Source organism: Fukomys damarensis, unplaced genomic scaffold, assembly GCF_012274545.1.
Source record: "Fukomys damarensis isolate Sample0158 unplaced genomic scaffold, DMR_v1.0_HiC HiC_scaffold_27, whole genome shotgun sequence".
NCBI lineage: Eukaryota > Metazoa > Chordata > Mammalia > Rodentia > Bathyergidae > Fukomys > Fukomys damarensis.
The window spans coordinates 38410631-38428464 of NW_022900939.1; the positions used below are offsets into that span (position 1 = coordinate 38410631).

General features: G+C 39.1%; 1 protein-coding gene across 3 annotated transcripts in view; it reads left to right on the top strand.

Annotated features, from left to right (window-relative positions):
• Sh3bgrl2 (SH3 domain binding glutamate rich protein like 2) overlaps positions 1-17834 on the top strand; it is a 70399-nt gene that overhangs the window by 46512 nt on the left and 6053 nt on the right. For all 3 annotated transcript variants that reach the window (XR_778955.2, XM_010617841.2, XM_010617840.2), the window contains exon 3: positions 12644-12724. Coding sequence is in view for 2 of the 3 variants with exons in the window: in XM_010617841.2 (XP_010616143.1) it covers positions 12644-12724 (81 nt within the window). In the remaining variant the exon portion in view is untranslated. The remainder of the gene's footprint in view (positions 1-12643; positions 12725-17834) is intronic.

Sequence of the window (17834 nt, forward strand, 5' to 3'; positions counted from 1 at the left end):
AGCGTGATCCTTCCAGCTCTGAGCCAGTCTCAGCTCCACTGTGGCTTCGTCAGCTCCCCACTGTAGCTCCGTAGACCCTTCCTCTGCACTGGCCGTGACCTTCTAGTTACTTGCAATAGATCCAACCTGGCCCAGCGTGTTTTTCCTTCCTCGTGTTCAAGGTGTTAAGCTTTTATTCTTTCTCCATAACTGTTCTGTGTGGAATGTTCTAGAGATTGAAACACAGCTTCTATCCACACAAGTGCAAAATATCAGCTCCTCTTTTATTTCTTTTTGCCCTCTCTATTAGGCAAACAGATGATCTGGTTCTCTTATTTTTTTAATTGTTGTATTTTTCTTATTTTTTATCAAGCTTCATTATGACAGAAAAACACATAAAATTTACCATCATAACCATTTCTAAGTGTACATATCACTCATATTAAATTTATTCTCATTATTATGAAACAGATGCCCAAAACTTTTTTATATTATGAAATTGAAACTCTGTATCCATTAAACAGTTCTCCTTTACCCCCTCCCCAAGTGCCAGGTAACCATCATTCTTCTATTTCTTTAAATTTGACTACTTTAGATGCTTCATGTAGGTAGAGTTGTGCAGTATTTGTACTTCTATAACTTGTTTCTTTGATTTAGCATAATGTTCTTAAGGTTTACTCATGGTATAGCCTGTGATGAGATTTCCTTTTAAGTCTGCATAATATTTTATTGTCTGTGTATTCAGTATTTTGTTTTTGTGCTCATCCAGCAATAGACATCTGGGGTGCTTCTACCTCTTGGCAACTGTGAATAGGGATGCTGTGCACATGGGTGTGCAAATATCTTTTCAGCACACTGCTTTCGATTTCTTTTCATATACCTAGCGGTGGGGTTTCTGTATCATGTGGTAGTCCTACTTTTAATTTGGAAGCAGCATGCAAGCTAAGAGACTACTTTATAATCTCTCAACAATGCACAAAAAGTTCAGGCTTCTACACATCCTTGCCAACACTCTCATTGTGGTTTTGATTTGCATATCTTAATGATTAGTGATGGTGACATCTTTTTAATATGCTGGATAGTCACTTTTGTATCGTCTTTGGGGAAAATGTCTATTTGAGTCCTTTTCCATTTTTTAAATCAAGTTCAAGTTATTTGACTTTTTTATTCTGCAGGATTGGCTGAGAATGCCAACATTGAGGGTCGGACATAAGGGGAAGATGGAGAGAGTCGAAGGGGAGCAGGAAATAGTTATAGTCACATCAATTCCCGTCTTAGACAGAAGACAGGACAACTTACCCAAGAGACAAGTGGCAGATTCTCTATAGAAAGAGAACTTTTTGATCATTTCTGTGAGGCCAGCCCTTGGGAGGCTGAGGCAGAAGGATTACTCCAAGTTTGAGGCCAAGCTAGGCTAAATAGTGAGTTCAAGGCCACTCTGAACTACATAGCACGACCCTGTCTCAAACAACCAAAGGAAGTCGGTATTTATAAAATGTTACATTTGTGTCTAAACATTGGATTTGTTGCCAACCAAATCTGAGGTCAATAAACCTAGTGACTAGTTTTGTTTAGTGGTGTGGAGCTAACTCTGCCTGTCGTTGCCCACATTACCTTGGTTATTTAAAACCTGGCAATAGACTAGAGCAGGGTTAGACTCATTGTCAGGAGGAGCAGGTACCTGGTCAACAGGAGGTCTTCAGGTCATCCCTTCCCCTGTCCTTTTTTCCTATGAAAGGAGACAAGAACATGTGTTCCCCTTGGCTAGCCATTGGTAGAAGCTCAGCACTTCACTCCATGTCCCATTTTCATGAACTTTTTAAGATTCAGAAAATTTCATCTTTGCAGGGACGGCTTCAAAATATGTCATTCATTCCAGTAAATATTACAGGCTTTGAGGGCCACATAGTTCTTTGTAGCACGCTCTTTTTTTGTTTGTCTGTTTCCAATCCTTTAAAAAACCTAAACACTATTCATGGCTCACAGTCCATTCCAAAGTTTACTTGCTCTAGATGGTCCATTCCCATTTCTCTCTGCCTCTTGGGGTTCTTTAGTGGCCACATTTGAAAAACACTGGAGTAGCTGTTGCCCCAGTCTCCTTGTGAAAAGAGTACCTCTCCACTAAGGGAAGAAGCCGTGACCTGTGTTGTAGCCTTCTGTAGTAATTGTGTCAGAATTTCATTGAGAGTAAAGAAATAGAAGGAAAGCTGAAGTCCCAGTTTCTCACCCTTAGATTATGCTCTAAGGTGTGGCTGTTCTTTCTGTAGGATTGATGGCTGCATGGTCTGTACAATACATAAAGTACAGCCTAAGAAATCAACTTATCTTAGTCACTTCCCTATCAGAAACAATATCTGACATCCACAACTTAGAGGAGGAGAGGTTTATTTTGGCCGACATTCCAGTCCAGGGTCGGCCAGCTCCAAAGAAGAAACAGCATGACAAGGGGGACATGCTGGAGAAAAAGCTGCTCACATCATGGCAACCAGGAAGCAGAGAGAGTGAAAGGAGGGGCTGAGAAAGGAGATCTACAGAGATGGCAAACCTTTTAGGGATTTCAGGGATAACAAACAGCTGGCTGTGGCACATGTGCCGTAAATCAGCACCACTGGGCTACACCCTACCGCGCCACTCCCCCAGTGACCTGCTGCTCTGACCAGTCCCACCTTCTGAGATAGCGAGTCAGCTATAATGCCCCAGTACCCCAGTCACCTTCCAAAGCCCCTTTGAACACAGGCTTTGGGCGACATGTAGGCATAAGCCCATAAGCCGTAACACACCCTACACCCATTTCCCTCAGCTCATGTACCCAGCTTGCTTCCAGAACCTAATAATTCTGCCCTGTTTCTCTCTCCAAACTCAAGACAGATGTGCTTGCTTTTACAGTTTCCAATTAACTTTTGCTATCACTCCCCCACTCCATCTCTGGTGCCTTTTTACTGTTCCAAGTATGACATTTATCTCGTAGAACTTTCCCCATGTCTTTGCCCTCAGTTTGCCGCGAGCTTCTTGTGCCCAGTCTCCCTTAGCATGCTCTATGACCTGCTTATCTTAGTATCTCACACCCATTAAAACTATGCTGGGAGCATAGAACATGCTTCAGGGTTATTGGCTCTGAACAGGTGCACGCTGTTGTCAGCTGGAGGGAGGGAGCCAAGCCGTCCTCTTGGGTCCTCGCATGTTAGGGTGCATCTGCTATTTACGATTGCAGTTGTGTAAGGCCAGCCCCTGCTGTGTTCCCACCGTATCAGATTTGTCAAAGTAAGTTTAGTGAACCTTCTAAACTTTTGCATTGGAATCAGAAACGACCTCTATTAGAAACTTACCTACCCCACCTGTACAGTTTTCTTAGGAAATCTTATATCTGAATTTAGAGTCCTGTCTAAAAGATCAGTTATCTAATCAGGGAGAATCTCCTCCATCACATATCTTACTGTAAATGTCCTATGTAGCATCATCCCAGCTCCAGGAAGGGGAAAGCAGAGTGGTGGGAACCACTGTACAGATTCATCTTTATCACTGAGTGCTGGTCAGCTGTGTGCTCCAAAATACAACAATTCAATTAGATATTCTTGCAGCTTTATCTCTGTACAACTGCAGTTTTTATTCTTCTGCCTATAAATGTTTAATCTCCTCTATTTTCACCTTACTGAGATGTTTGCCTTCAGTATTCTATAGTGATGAATCCCTGAGGTGTGACTTTCATTAAAGTGGTGACTTGGCTATGAATATTGAAAGCCTTCATCCAGACTGCCTGGGGCCACCCCATGGCATGTTTAGCAGTATATCTAAAGCTGTAGCCACGCTGGTGCTTTTCTTTCTGGTAACATTCTTTTTTCATTGAGAGCCTTATGGAATTAAAGGTAATGAAAAGTGAGCGAAGCTGTTATAAGATCACAAGGCCCTGTTAAGGTCAGTGTTAAGACAACAACCCAGTTACGGGAGGATGACAAATGAGAAGTTGATTTTCCTTTGCCCTTCTCTGTATGTGACCTCCCCTCTTTCCCCCAAATGTAGCCTCTTCGCTAGGCTAAATTATTTCAGCTCTGTGTTTTGTTTTTAATGTGTATACCTCTTGATTTTAAAATTTGGGCAGTGTATACTTTCTTCTTTGAAAGATGAAAGGAAATTGGTGTTCTTACAGCTTCTCTCATTTCTGTCCATGTTGATACACAAATATACAATATTGCTGATACACTCATATACACTATTGCTGAAATTTATGTCATGCTGTTCTGTAACTACAACAAACACTGTGTAAATCTGTCTTGTATTATATATATATTATATTTATGTTGATATAATTCTATAAATACTGCTATTATGAAACTGCTTAGCAGTGTGAGCATCCATAGGGAGGACATATAATCCTATTTTCCTAAATCCCTGTGGCTCAATGGAGAACCACAGAAATGTCAGTATCCAAGGAATCTTTTAGTGAAGTTTAACCATTTCACTTACTCAGCAAACACTTGTCTGGCAAAGATAGAACAGACATATTTTTCTTCTATATTATTTCTTATTTGCTTTCTGAAAAAATATTTTGTTAACATGGCATGCCCGCCCAATAAACTTCCTGATTTTTAAAAAAGCCTTTATTTGAATTTTATTCTTAATGAATAATTCATCAGATATAAAATTCTAGATTTAAAATCATATTTTATCAGGAAGCATTACAGTCTTATAACTAAATTATTTTACTTTTTTTCTCTGGACTAAGGTTGTAGGGTTTTATTGTTTTTTGATTCTGGGATGGCAGTTGATACGACTTTTCAATCTGAAAATTAATATTTTTTTTCATTTTGGAGACGTTCTGTTAGTTCTTTTACTTTTTTTTTTCTCTTCCATTCATTGTGCTGCCTCTTTACCTGCAGGATGTTTTATTGTGTTTTGGTAATGTTTTACCATTATGTTCTGTCAGGGCTCAGCCTGCCTACTAATTTCTGTCTGTCTTGATACTGTACATCCTGAGAGGCATCTTTGAATTTTATCTTCTAGATAACTCGTTTGCTTTTCAGTCTTATGCAACTCTGTTATTTTAAAAAATGTTATAAAAATTTTAATTTGGCAATCAAATTTAATTTTCAGGAGTCCTTTTGTAATTTTGTCATCACTTTAAAAAATAATGGCTTGTTCTTGTTTTATGGATGCAGTATCTTCTTTAATCTCTCCAAGGATATTAGTGGAAAGGGTTTTCAAGGTCCCTTGGGTTCTATAAGTCATCTGCATTCATTGGTTGTGGTTGACATTTTGTCTTTCCCTTTGCTCTGGCTTCTCCTCAGACTGACACGCGCCTATTTCCCCTTGGGTAGGAGAAGGAGTGCTACAGAGGCAGCAGAGCACTGAGTGTGGCTTTCAGGATGGCCTCTTGTGCGTTCACCCTCTCCATGTCTCGTGGGAGGTCGGAGGTGAGCTCAGACAGCAGGAGGCTCTGCAGTCTCTGGAGGTCACTTCTCAAGCCCTATGACCACACCGTGTCCTGAACCATGGCCTGCGCTGGTCATTTCCTGCACTGTGGTGCTGCTCACCATGCCTTTGGCTCACTGCTCATCGCAGACTTGGAATTCCTGTGGGGCTTCTTTGGAAAGGAGTGTTCTGCTGTTTGGGGTTCAAGTTTCCCCTGCTGTTTTCTTTCTCAGTCCAGTTGTATTTGCTGTATATACTCATACATATGTCTTAAAATTTTATTGCCTGTTTTCTTTCCTAGGTCTAGCACAGACTTTTCCTCTCCACCTTCAGCTAGCACTTGGATAAGAGGTAGATGCCATGTGCTTGCACTGCCACCTTCATCCAGGATGCTTAGAAATAATAGACATGAATGATGAATTTGAAGTCCTCAGCTTAGACCCATGCATATTTTGCTGTTTGACTTAACAATTGCTGCATGAAGCTATTTTAGATAACTGTATCTCACCTGTCTTACCAGGACTGGAACTGCCAACTGTTGTTTTCTTTCTGCGTTATGATTTCATCAAATAGAGTTTGGCATTAACCATCCTTATCCGCTAAATCAGGAAATTCTGCTCAGAGGCTACCCTCAGGCTTGGAAGAAATCTAGCCAGAAGGGTTCCTTGGCCAGTTTAAACAACAACAGGAGCAGCAAATCTGGTAGTCTTAAAAACAAGTTTTTTAAAAAATTCTTCCTTTGAGTGAACCAGATTTACTTTGACTCATTCAGACTGATTGCTGTCACCATTTCCTTTTTGGCAACCTGTTTTGTTCCCTGCAGCCTTCTGTTGGGTTATGCCCTTGGTTTCTAGAAATAACACAGGTCTGTCACTTAGTTGTCCTTGCCAGAGCTGTGGGAAGCAATGTAGCTTTTCAGAGTGGCTGCTGTGAGCCTTCCTGTTACCTTTGGGAACACGAATAGGGCAAAGGACTTTAAGATCTTTGTCTCAGATGCTTGCTTGGCCCATAGTAGTCTAATCAGAGCATGTGGATAATGCCTTTAAGTGAGCTTTGTGGAAGAATGAGGCTATTGCTAACTCCATCTGCTGTAGATTTTATCCTGAGCTTATAAATATCTCTAACATTGGTTTTCACTTGAACCCTAACAGAAATACAGGTGATAGAAGACTTACTTTTATGTTTTCTTACAGGTCTTTAACTTGTTTTATCTTTTTTTTTAATTGCCACATCTAGATAAAAGTTCCCATAGGGAATAAGAATGCTGTTATGCTTTTCTTTATCTCGTCAAGAGATTTTTCTTTTTGTAAACAATTGGCATTAGAAACAGTGACATTTTTGTCTATTGCCTTAAATATAATCAAAATGTACTGGCTTCTGAAACTGAGCCCTTTAGTTTTTAAATATGATTTGTGTGTTTGTATCCTGCTGCAGAGCCCACTTGAGCTGATCTTTATATTCTGTTGTTACAGAAGGTCAGTTGTCCTGAAATGTGTAATCTGCAGACATACATTTACAAACATTTTGGGAGAGTGCCTTTGAATACAAGGAATTCAAAATCCTATTTAGAAATCTTATGTGAGTTTTTAAACTGTAATATTTTAACCTTTGTAGTAGGAGTGCTGATATTTTTAAAAATATATACAGTATAAGCCTGAAATATGAGACAAATTTGATGACAATTTGTCTATTGGAGAATATTATGCCCTAAGGCTATACGAAACCATATCATAATAAGAAATGATTTTTAAATTCCTAAGACCGTGTTACTGATAGTTTCACATCATACAGTTTAACTCTGCAAGTTGGTATTAACTGTTAAGAGGTTCTAGATTTTAAAATATCAGTCATCTACTCTTTCCCCAAACATGACAGAGAAAATAGTTTAACTTCTTGCATACTTCAGGATTCAACAGGATTTACTCGAAACCGTGCATTATATCACCTAAAACATGACATCGGTCATTTATTGTTTTTGTTTTGGTACTGGGGACCCAACTCTGGTCCTTGTACTTTTGAGGCAGGCACTGAAACACTGAGCTAAATCCCCAGTCATTTATTAACGCAGAATTAATTCATTCTCTCAAGGCAGATTTTATTGGGTAATCTAATATGTGCCAGGTATTAATCTAACATGGACTTTTAACAGTGATTTTCTGTAAATTACTTTGCATTTAAAGTTAATTACCAAAGTTTGTATTTTTCACTCCCATTTAAGGAGTTAATTACTTTAAATGAACATGTCTAAATTGTTAAGTGGGTCTACTTGAGTATTCAGGTTAAGAAGTGTAGTGATACGGTATTGAGTTAAAAGTTCATAAAAATAAAAATGCTTAAAACTTCTATAATAAGAATAGTTTAATACAAATTTTTCTTTTTATAAATTAGAAATGTTATCATTCTGAGATTGCTAAATATCTGACATTTTTAAATACCTTTGTTGATGACTGAAACTTTTAAGAACAGTTTTAGTTCAGTGGATAAATGTCTTGTTGATAATTTTCTTAGTTATTTTCTTATTGCTGTGGCAAAATACATGACACCCACAAATTAAAAGAGCAGAGGTTTATTCGGCTCACAGTTGGTACAGGTTTCAGTCCATAGTCAGCTGGCTCCAAGGTAGGGTGGCATGGCAGGGAAGAAGCAGGGCAGGATTGAAGGAATAAAAGGAGTGTGTATATATGTGTGTGTGTGTGTGTATATGCAATAACAAACAAAATTCATAACCTACAGTTTTCTTCTGCCTACCTGTCATCTGGCACCTTGCTCCTTTCATCCCCCTCTGCACCAGATAACCACTTATCTGCTTAATGTCCCTGCAAATTGATTTTTATTTTTGAAGAATCAATGGATATAAGACCACATGAAATATTTTATCTGATTTCTTTCCTTTGGCACAACTATTTCAAGACATGTTGTTTAATAGTTCATCCCTTTGATTGCTTAGTAATATTTCATCATAGGAACATAACACAATCTATGTACCTGTTTGTCTGTTGATGGATATTAGGGACAATTGTACTGGGACAAACTTGTTAGAGCATTATAAATAAAACAACTGTCAATATCCATATGCAAGTCTTCATGTGAGGGTATTCTTTGATTTTCTTGTGCAGATACTTAGATGTAAATGACAGTCATTTGGTAAGCTTATTAAGTTTTCCAGAAACTCCAGAACTACTTTCCAAAATAGATGTACCATTTTGTATTTCCACGAGTCACAAGCTTCACTATGCAACATCACACCCAACTATAATCCCATCTGTGGTCTAATCCAGTATCACACACCCATGATCCAGTCACCTCCCAAAAGCCCTACCTATGAATGCATGAGGCTTTGAGACATCTAGATATAAACCATAACAATATTATGTATTGCCTCTACAAGTGTACAGTGTATAGGTATTACTTTATATATCTGAAACTTGCATGTGAGTGTTTATACCAGGGACCCCTGCAGAGGATCCCAATCTCCTGCTTGGTGCTATGACACTGAAGAGAAGAAAGACTCAGAGACAAATCAAAGTGAAATGGGGAGCTGAGATGGTCAGAGCGGAGAAAGCCAAGATCCCACAACAGCCAGAATGCTGATATTTATTGGTGACACAATCATTGTTAAGTTGGGGTGAGGGGGCTTTTGTGTTTGCTAGATATATGTTGATGATGTAAGCAAGGTTTGTAAGAGAAGACACAAAACATTCTTATGTTAGGAACAGATATAGGTTGTGGTTAATAATTAGCTTGTCTTTTCAGTTAAGAAGGTTTCAATTCTGGGAACAGAATTTGAATAAGAATCCCTCTGACCTCAGCTGTTGTGTTATCTTATATCAGAGCTCCACAGTTTCATGGAGCACTTCTCTGGCCTCTGCTGTGGCTGGCAAGGGACAGGGGGTTAATTTCTAGTCCACACATCACCACAGTGCTCCTGTGAGTTGCATAGATAGGCTTTAGTCAGACTCATTTTTTTAAAACAAGTCCGTTGTGGGTTTAACTCTTTACAGCCTGCACTACTTATAGCCTTTGGGTGTAATCAACAGGGCCTTCTCCTGCAAGTTTACCTCATATCCAATTTTGAGATTTGAAGAGTTATTTTTAAATATAAACACAGAAACCTGAAATATAAAATTTGTCTCATTGCAATTTGCCTCACTTTCTTTTGTTTTATCACTACAATCTTTTGGATGTAGAATTCATACCACATTTATGGAGACTGAATTATTTCTTATTTTCATTTCTTACATTATTAATGTTTCTATTCCTGCATTTCCTGCTGACATCAAAGGTTTTTACTGTTGGACACAAGGGTACAGTCCATTGAAGAGCAGCTCTACTAAAGCCACTGTTACTTCTTAAAAGTGTAGAGTTCCAAGGGACTTTGGTAGGATCTGAGGTGGAGAGGAAGAAAGCCTGAGGAAGTTAAGCGGGTTATCAAGGTGATGTAACTCACATTGTAGGCTGCGGGACGTTCCACCCGCAGTTGTTGATGACTGAGCATGTGACCTACTGTCTCAGAAATGAATCTGTAAGCCTGGCAGTGGTTAGTGCAGATGGAAATAAAAGACCTTTATTTTCCCCTACAACTGATGAATTAGGCCGAGGTAGACTAGATAGGTAAGGCGTTTTTGCCACATGAAGGATTTTAGTCTATATTGTAACAGCAATGAGTAGTCTCTAAGCAAAGGATTTAAGCAGAGTGATGGATCAAATTTACAGTTTTCAAAAATCGCTCTGTCCTCACAGAGTGGTACCAAGTCGGAGTAGCTGAGATTGGGCAGGGTCTCATAAATGGGGTCCTGTTCAGAACTCTAGCATGGATTTGGGGTGATGGGGACAGATGCTGAACAATGGAGAGATTTAAGGGCTAGCTAGATAATATCACAATTGAGGGCAAATGGCATCTAGTGATGCCTTAGCTCAGGACTTACCGAGCTCATAAAATCAAGGGAGGCATTTTCTGAGAGGTCTGTGACATGTAGCTCAAGATCACAAATTGTGGCTTAGACCCACTGTGCTGCAGAGTACATGCACTGTGTTGCTTGTGCAAACAGAGCTGAGCTAGAAGGTATGAGACTGAAGGGAGCGCACGGCATAGAGAGGAGCAAGGACTGTTTCACGTTGTGGATGTCTCCAGCATGGAACTCACCTAACCCTAGTTTAGCCTCTTCCTCCACTTATTGCACTTAGCATTTGTCAGAGAGAGTGTATTGTCAGAGAGAGGATTATTTCTTGAGTCTGGACCAGTGAAATGTTATTCAGTGTTTTGGAAATAGCTTTGTGACAAAAATATAACATTTTTTTGTTCTAATGAGATTTTGCCTACGTTATACATCAAACTTAGACCTATTTTTGATAAGGTTGAATCATATTTTGTCTTGCAAAAATTTACAAATTTTCTGAGCTCCATAATATCCTGGAGCCACTGCCTTGTTGGTATTTGTGCACCTGAATGTCTCATACAGTTTCTCAAGCCTAACATGTTCACCTCAACTCCAATTTCCTTCACATCTCCTTTTTCTCCAGTTTTTATCATCCTCTCAGAGGTGCTCTTGTTTCTTACTTCTCCCTTGTCTCCGCACATCAGCCACAACCTCGTGTCACTTCTGCCTTTAACGTGTCTCCAGCCTGTTTGTGTCACTGGGTCTCACAGTGGTTGCGCTGCTCCCGGCTGTCTGTCTCTGACTGGAATCACCATGGCTTTCTTCTGACTCTGCCTTCCTCTTGCTGCCTTCGTCTGAGCTCTCTACCACATAGCTTTTTAGGTATTTTCTTAAAGGAATCCTGATCATTTTGCTCCCTTGTTCGAAACCTTTCCATGATTTCCTTTGGTAGCTGAGATAAAATTCAGAATCTTTTTCTTGGCTTCCAAAGCCTATCACACATGGATCCCAGTCACTGCTGCTGCTCCCTGCCCAGTGATGCTGTTCCAGCTTTTCATGTGTTAGTTCTCCTCCTCCTTCTGACTTCAGCTGAAGTGCTGAGCCATTCATCTCAGACATGTGACTCCATCTTGGTTGGGTCAAAAAAGCCCCCATCAGTAAGGCTAATCCTAAATTACAGAAGCAGCAGCAAAAGCAAAACCTGAAGTTAATAAAATGACTGCATTAAAATCACAGCTGCCTTCAAAATCATGATACTTTATTTGCTAAAGATTTTGGACAAAAGAGTCTGTCCACAGAGCCAAATAACCCAGAGTTTTAATCAAAAGAGCTGTGTGTTGCAAGAAACAGCTCTCCATAAGTCATTGATTCACTTAGATTTCTAGACATGTTTCAGAAATCCTTTTGGCTCAGCTCAGCAATGGATTCATTAGGGCTTCACATTTGTAGCTTGCAGGGTCCCCGGGCCTAAGAATACAAAGGGTGGCTTTCCAGGGCCAGGGAAACATGGCCCCAAACATCAGCTCTCTTGCTTCCCACCTGTCTAACTTGAGCAGCACACCTCTTTTCTCAGAACCAGGCTTCAACTGGTGAAGATTAAATAAATTGTATTTGTAAGATGCCTAACTCAAAATGCCTAAAAATGACTAGTCCTTGTCTCCTTACGACATTTATCCTTAGGATAGTTATCAAAATACCAAATTTTAAAACATCAATTTAGAAGCTAGGTAGTATGATAAATACACACTTTTGAAAAGAAATAAATATATTGACCAGAATTTCTTGACACCCTCTCTTGTGACAGTAGGAAAGAAAAATGATTCTGAAGCAAAGATAAATGTTAGAGAAAATAGTTTCCGTTAGTTTTATTTGATCTTTTTATTCTCTCTGAAGACACACTCTCAAAGAATATGGAGGACTTCAGAAGCGGAGCAGAAGCACTCACGTTGACACACAGAGACCTTTGAGACTCTCTGTGTACCCAGGAGTTTGTTTCATTTTCACAGCAGAATGCCAGCGTGGAATTGGGAGGCCGACATCCATGTTGAAGCTTAGAGTAAAACCCTAGGTCTGGGTGATTTCACACAGGTGTTAGTTCAGCACACGAGGGAGAAGCAGTGTGTCCCGGGTTCGCTTCTGTGGTCTGTGCTTTGTATCTCAGTTCTGCCACAGGTTTTGGGTTATAAACTCGTTACTTCATGGTAGCACTCCTGGAAATGTTAGGCTCTGGCTGGTTAAATACAGTAGGCGAGTGACGCCGTGTCCTGGACAGAGCAGTGGCTCCTCATTTGCTTCCATAAAAAATTTGTCCAAAGCGCTTACTATATAGAGATAATTGTTTGCTTTTGTTTATTGCTTTTATTTTCTCCTCTTTTTTCCAGGATTATGACAGTTTTTTTGAATCAAAGGAGAGCAACACAGTCCTTTCGTTCTTAGGATTGAAACCATGGTCGGCATCAAACGTAGGTTGATCTTTTCCTACTCTTTTTTTTTACAGTCTGTCTTTCTTGGATTGTTAGGGATGGAGGCTGAGGGTAGTAAAGGGATGCATATACTATATAGTTTCCTAAATTTCTACTTTTGTTTTCTCAGATACATAATTCTGAACTATCCAGTGTGAAAATATACAAAGCCATTTCTTTTCCAATTTTAAGTTGTTGCGATAAATTTAAGTATTAGTTTATTCATAATTCATACCTGTTTTTCCAAGAAGAATTTCAGGTAGCAAAGGTAGTGGCTGCTTTCTGTTTTAAATTGTAGATTGGTGTGACAGTTCACTGTCTGTGTCAGTCAGTGGGTTCCACATTCACAGAGTCAACCATGGATTGAAAAATACTTTCTAAAAAACTGCATCTGTACTAAGCATGCACAGACTTTTCTTCCTGTTGTATTTTGTGAGTGATACAACACCTGTTTATGTAGCACTTGCACTACACTTAAGTGATCTGGTGATGGTTGGAAATACACAGGTGCATAGGCGCAGGTTCTGTCCAGATTTTTATGCAAGAGGTGTGAGCGCCTGTGAATCTGAGGGCCCCGCGGCTACAGGACAGTTGTGCTTTAAATTTCTTGAAATAGAATCAAAGTGGTATCTGAAAGATCTTTTCTTTGTTTAAATTTATTTACATTGGGCAAAAGATGGTCTATAGCAACAAGGGTCAACCTTGAAGAAAAATGCTGTACTCTTAAATCAGTCATATTTTAAAAGCCTCTTTATTAAGTCTTTCGTCTTTGGAGAACCATAAAGGACTCGAACTTGTCTTTTGTTTAGGCCTAGAAGGTAGAAATGATGGATATTTTTACACTTTTTTAAACCATATTATTATTATGTTTAATGGATTGGCTTTCAAAATAAAAATGGTATTTAGTAAGTAAGGTAATATTTTGATATTTCTTTAAAACTATTTTTTCAGGTTATAAAAGTAGCCTGAGCTTATTTAGAAAAATTAAGAAAATACAAAAAAATAAAGGAGCACATAAAAATGACTACCCAGAGCTAACCATGTTGAAATTTTGCATATTTCCTTGCAGTCTTTACATATATAGTCATTGAGGTTTTGACCATATTTAAAATTGAGAATGAATTCTGAAGTCTGTTTTTAGATGGACGTGCATTACTAGAACATTATCTTCTGTAATAGGCCTTTCAAGGCTGTCCAGGCTGTGCACCTTCTCTAGAGCACCTGTGGGAGGAAGGCAGAGATCATTTGTGTAAATGACAACCAGCACCTGCAGTGAGGGACCGATGTGAAGTCGGCTTTGTTTTTACATCAGTGAGTCCACAGATGGTGGTGGGTGGCTTCTGCACATGGTTTAAGCAGAGGCAAAACCCACGTGTAAAGTATTTACTGGTTCTTAAAACTATTTTTATAAAGCTAGAACATTTGGATACTTGTTAGGAAAATTAAGCTTTTTACAACATAGATACCAAATGATTCAGATTTATCTTCAGAGAGCTCTAAGACACTGGGGCAGGGGTTATGTAACGGGTGCATAAGTCCAGCAGGCACCATCGTCTGTGTAAAAACCTTCTATAAAACACTATGTGATTGCCCTCTATGTTACATTCCCCCCAAAGATGGAGATTCCCTCGAGAAGTTTTTTTGAAGGCTGGGAGCTGTCACATGCCCACACTCATAGCCACTGCCGGAGTTCAGTCCTTCAGGCTGTAATATTCGTGCTGTCTTCCTTTTTCAAACCATCGAGGAGAGAGAGCCTGTTCCCAGCTAAACCACTGCACATCTACACATAATGGAGAAAGGAAGTAAGACAGGAACCCCGCCCCCAAGAGACAGGGATTCTCCAGTTTTAATCCATACCCATTACCCACTAAAAGTGAGGGTGTCCTTTTCCTACCCTTTTTTACCAGTAGTGTATGGAAGGTATCTTTCCCTTATCTTCTGTCTCTCACTGAAGGACCAGGTAGGTGCACTGTTACAGCAGGGGTGCCCCACAGGGCCTCCGAGGGTGAGAAGAACCACACTGTACTCGTTACCCGTTGGGAAATTACTAGACTTCCCACCCCAGCAAGGCCATTAAAGTTGTCTCTTTCCTCTGTTAATGGGTCAGCCTAATCTTCTCCACCAGGGTTGTGTCCCTTCAGTGTTTCTTCTGTGCAAGCTGAAGTCTCCTTTCCACTCTCTCTTCCTGCTCAATTGAAGTTTTTCCCTGTAAATTCGTGCTATTTCCTCAGATTTTAATTTTTGCAAGCACAAAAACAAGTCCCCATGTATGCCTTATGTCACCAAGACATTTTTGTTGTGTCCAGTCTGAATACCTAACCAGTATTTTAAAAGATGTTTTATATCACTAAGTTCTGGACTGAGTGGCTATGCAACAGTAGTGACTAGAATAATGTTATATGTCTATATTTGTATATGTATCTAATAATTTTTTGTTTTTAATAGTAAATTCAGTAATTTTTCCATTTTATTTTTGTGCTGTATTATAAATTTTATTTTTAATAAAACTTTTTAAACCAAAAATCTGTATACCTCACAATTTACAGACTTAAAAGGTAAGATTCAGTAGACCCCGGTACATTGACAGAGTTGTAGAACCACAGCCACGATGACATTTAAGTTATTCTTGGCCATCCCAAATCAAAACACTCTACCTACTACTCCTCATCTCTCAGTCCCTCCTCCCTAAGTTTGGGTTACCAACACACTGGGCTTCTCTCTGTCTTCATAGATTTTCCTATTCTAGAAATTCATTTTTTTTCTTTCAAAATAGACATGCTCACAACAGTAAAGACATTAACAGGTCCAATGAAGTATAAATCCTGCAGTGTGAGCTCTCACATCATATTAGAGTGAAACCAGAGATCATCAACAAAAACATACTTAAAATATAATTATTTTTTTCTTTCTTTTTTTCATTCCTCTTTCCTATTAAATTTTTCATATAAGGGAAACTATACAACGTACAAGTTTGTGTGTCTGATTTACTTTACTTAATGTTATGGTCTCAAGGTGCATCCATTTTCCTATAAATGCCTCAGGTTTATCTTAATGGCAGAGTAGAATTCCATTGTGTGTAGGCACTAGCACAGTCATCTGTTGATGGACAAATAGGCCGATTCCAAGATTTAACTATTATGATTTGTGCTGCTATAAACATAGGTATACATACATCACTATGGTATAATGTTTTTAACTCTAGGAAACATACACACAAGGAAAATAGCTGACCAAATGGAATGGATTTAGTTTTTTGAGGAATCTCCATATTGACTTCCATAGTGGTTGTATCAGTTTACACTCTCACCAACAATAAAGAAGGTTCCTTTCTCCCCACATCCTTGCTAGCATTTGTTAGTGGTTGATTTCTTGATGGTAGCCATTCTTCTGGGGTAAGATGGAGTCTCAATGTTGTTTTAATTTGTGTTTCTCAAGGAGGCAGCGATGTTGAACATTCTTCCATGTATTTATTGGCCAATGGTATTTCTTAATCTTAGAAGTGTCTCTTCATTTCAGATGCCCATCTTTTGATTGAGTTTTTAAATGTGGAGGGGATCTAATTTTTTTGAGCTCTTTATATGTTCTAGATGTTAGTCCTTTGTCTGAAAAATAGCTGTCAAAATTTTTTCCCATTCTGTAGCTTGTCTCTTTGTTGGTGGTTTCCTTTGATGTGCAAAAACCTTTTAATTTAATGCAATCCCATTTGTTGATTATTGGTATTATTTCTTGTGCAACCAGGGTTTTATTCAGAAAGTCTTTTAATACACCTGTGTCTTAGAAAGTTTTGCCTATTTTTTCTTCCAACAAATTACATGTTTCTGTTCTAATGTTGAAACTTTTCTTGGAAATAGCCCATTTGCCCATCAGTTGGAAACTGGATAAAGAAGATGTGGTTTTTCTATAAAATGGAATACTACTCAGCCATAAAGAATGAGAAATTAGATTCATTCATAGGAAAATGGATACATATTGAGGATATACTCCTAAGTGAAGTAAATAAATCACACTTGTGTAAATACTGAATAGTTTCTCTGGTCTGAACAAACTGTAATAGTACATAAGATCCTAATGAAATAATTGACAATGTGAAATAGGAAGAAAAGGGCTAAAGGTGTAGGGAAAGTGGGAAGGGTAGGGAAAAGGTAATAAGGGAAAGAAAAAAATAGGAGAAAATGGAAATAAAATGTTTGTAAATGGGGAGGGGAGGAGGGGATGAAGGGAGGGCAGGGACAAGGGGGAAAAAATGAGAACCAAGACCTGTTATGTAAAGGTACAAGATCCCAATGATGAATGTAACTATACTGTATACCTAAAATATACCAATAAACTCAATGAGGAAAAAAAAAGAAATTTTTGATCCATTTTGATTTTAGTTTCATGTATGGTGAGAGATATGGGTCTAAGTTCAACCTTCAGCATATGGATAGCCACTTTTTAAAAACAGTTTGTTCTCTAGAATTTTTCAAGAAATCTGTAGATCTATAAAGTATGATTCATTCTCACATGAATTGTGCTCGTAGTATTAAAGTTGGTCTTGGTGCCATGACGTTGGCTTGATTTCAGTCAACCATTCCCAAGGCTGGAAGGGCCAGAGCATCCCCACCACCGACCTCACCACTTTCAGATGCTTATCCTGGGCTGCTGTATATAAAGGACAAGGCTGGAAAGCCCACACAGAAGGACATCTGAGAATCTGTCATTGCTTTGCACAGAAAGGAACATTCATGGCCCCACAGACATAGGAGCCTAGAGTAGACTGGCCCTGGGCTGCTCCCCAAAGCAGGCACAACAGGGGAAAGTGAGAGGTCTCTAAATGGTGGCCTTCAGGCTACAATAGCTCTGCATATATTGTTTGACTGGCATAGAAGTTTTGAAAGTAAAAAGTAAATGCATTAATGATATTTAAAAGGCTGCCCACATCTCTTGAGTGTGGAAGATCTGGAAACTCTAGGGTCAGGGGAGTGCTTTCCTTCATGAGTCTAGGCTGGTTGCCCCTCCTTGGTACATACCTAACCCTGAGGAAAGGAGGCCTTCGCAGCAATACTTTTCAGGCAGACACTCATTGGATCTGTTATTTTAGTACTCTCCAAGTAGAGCCTGTTGTAGGAAT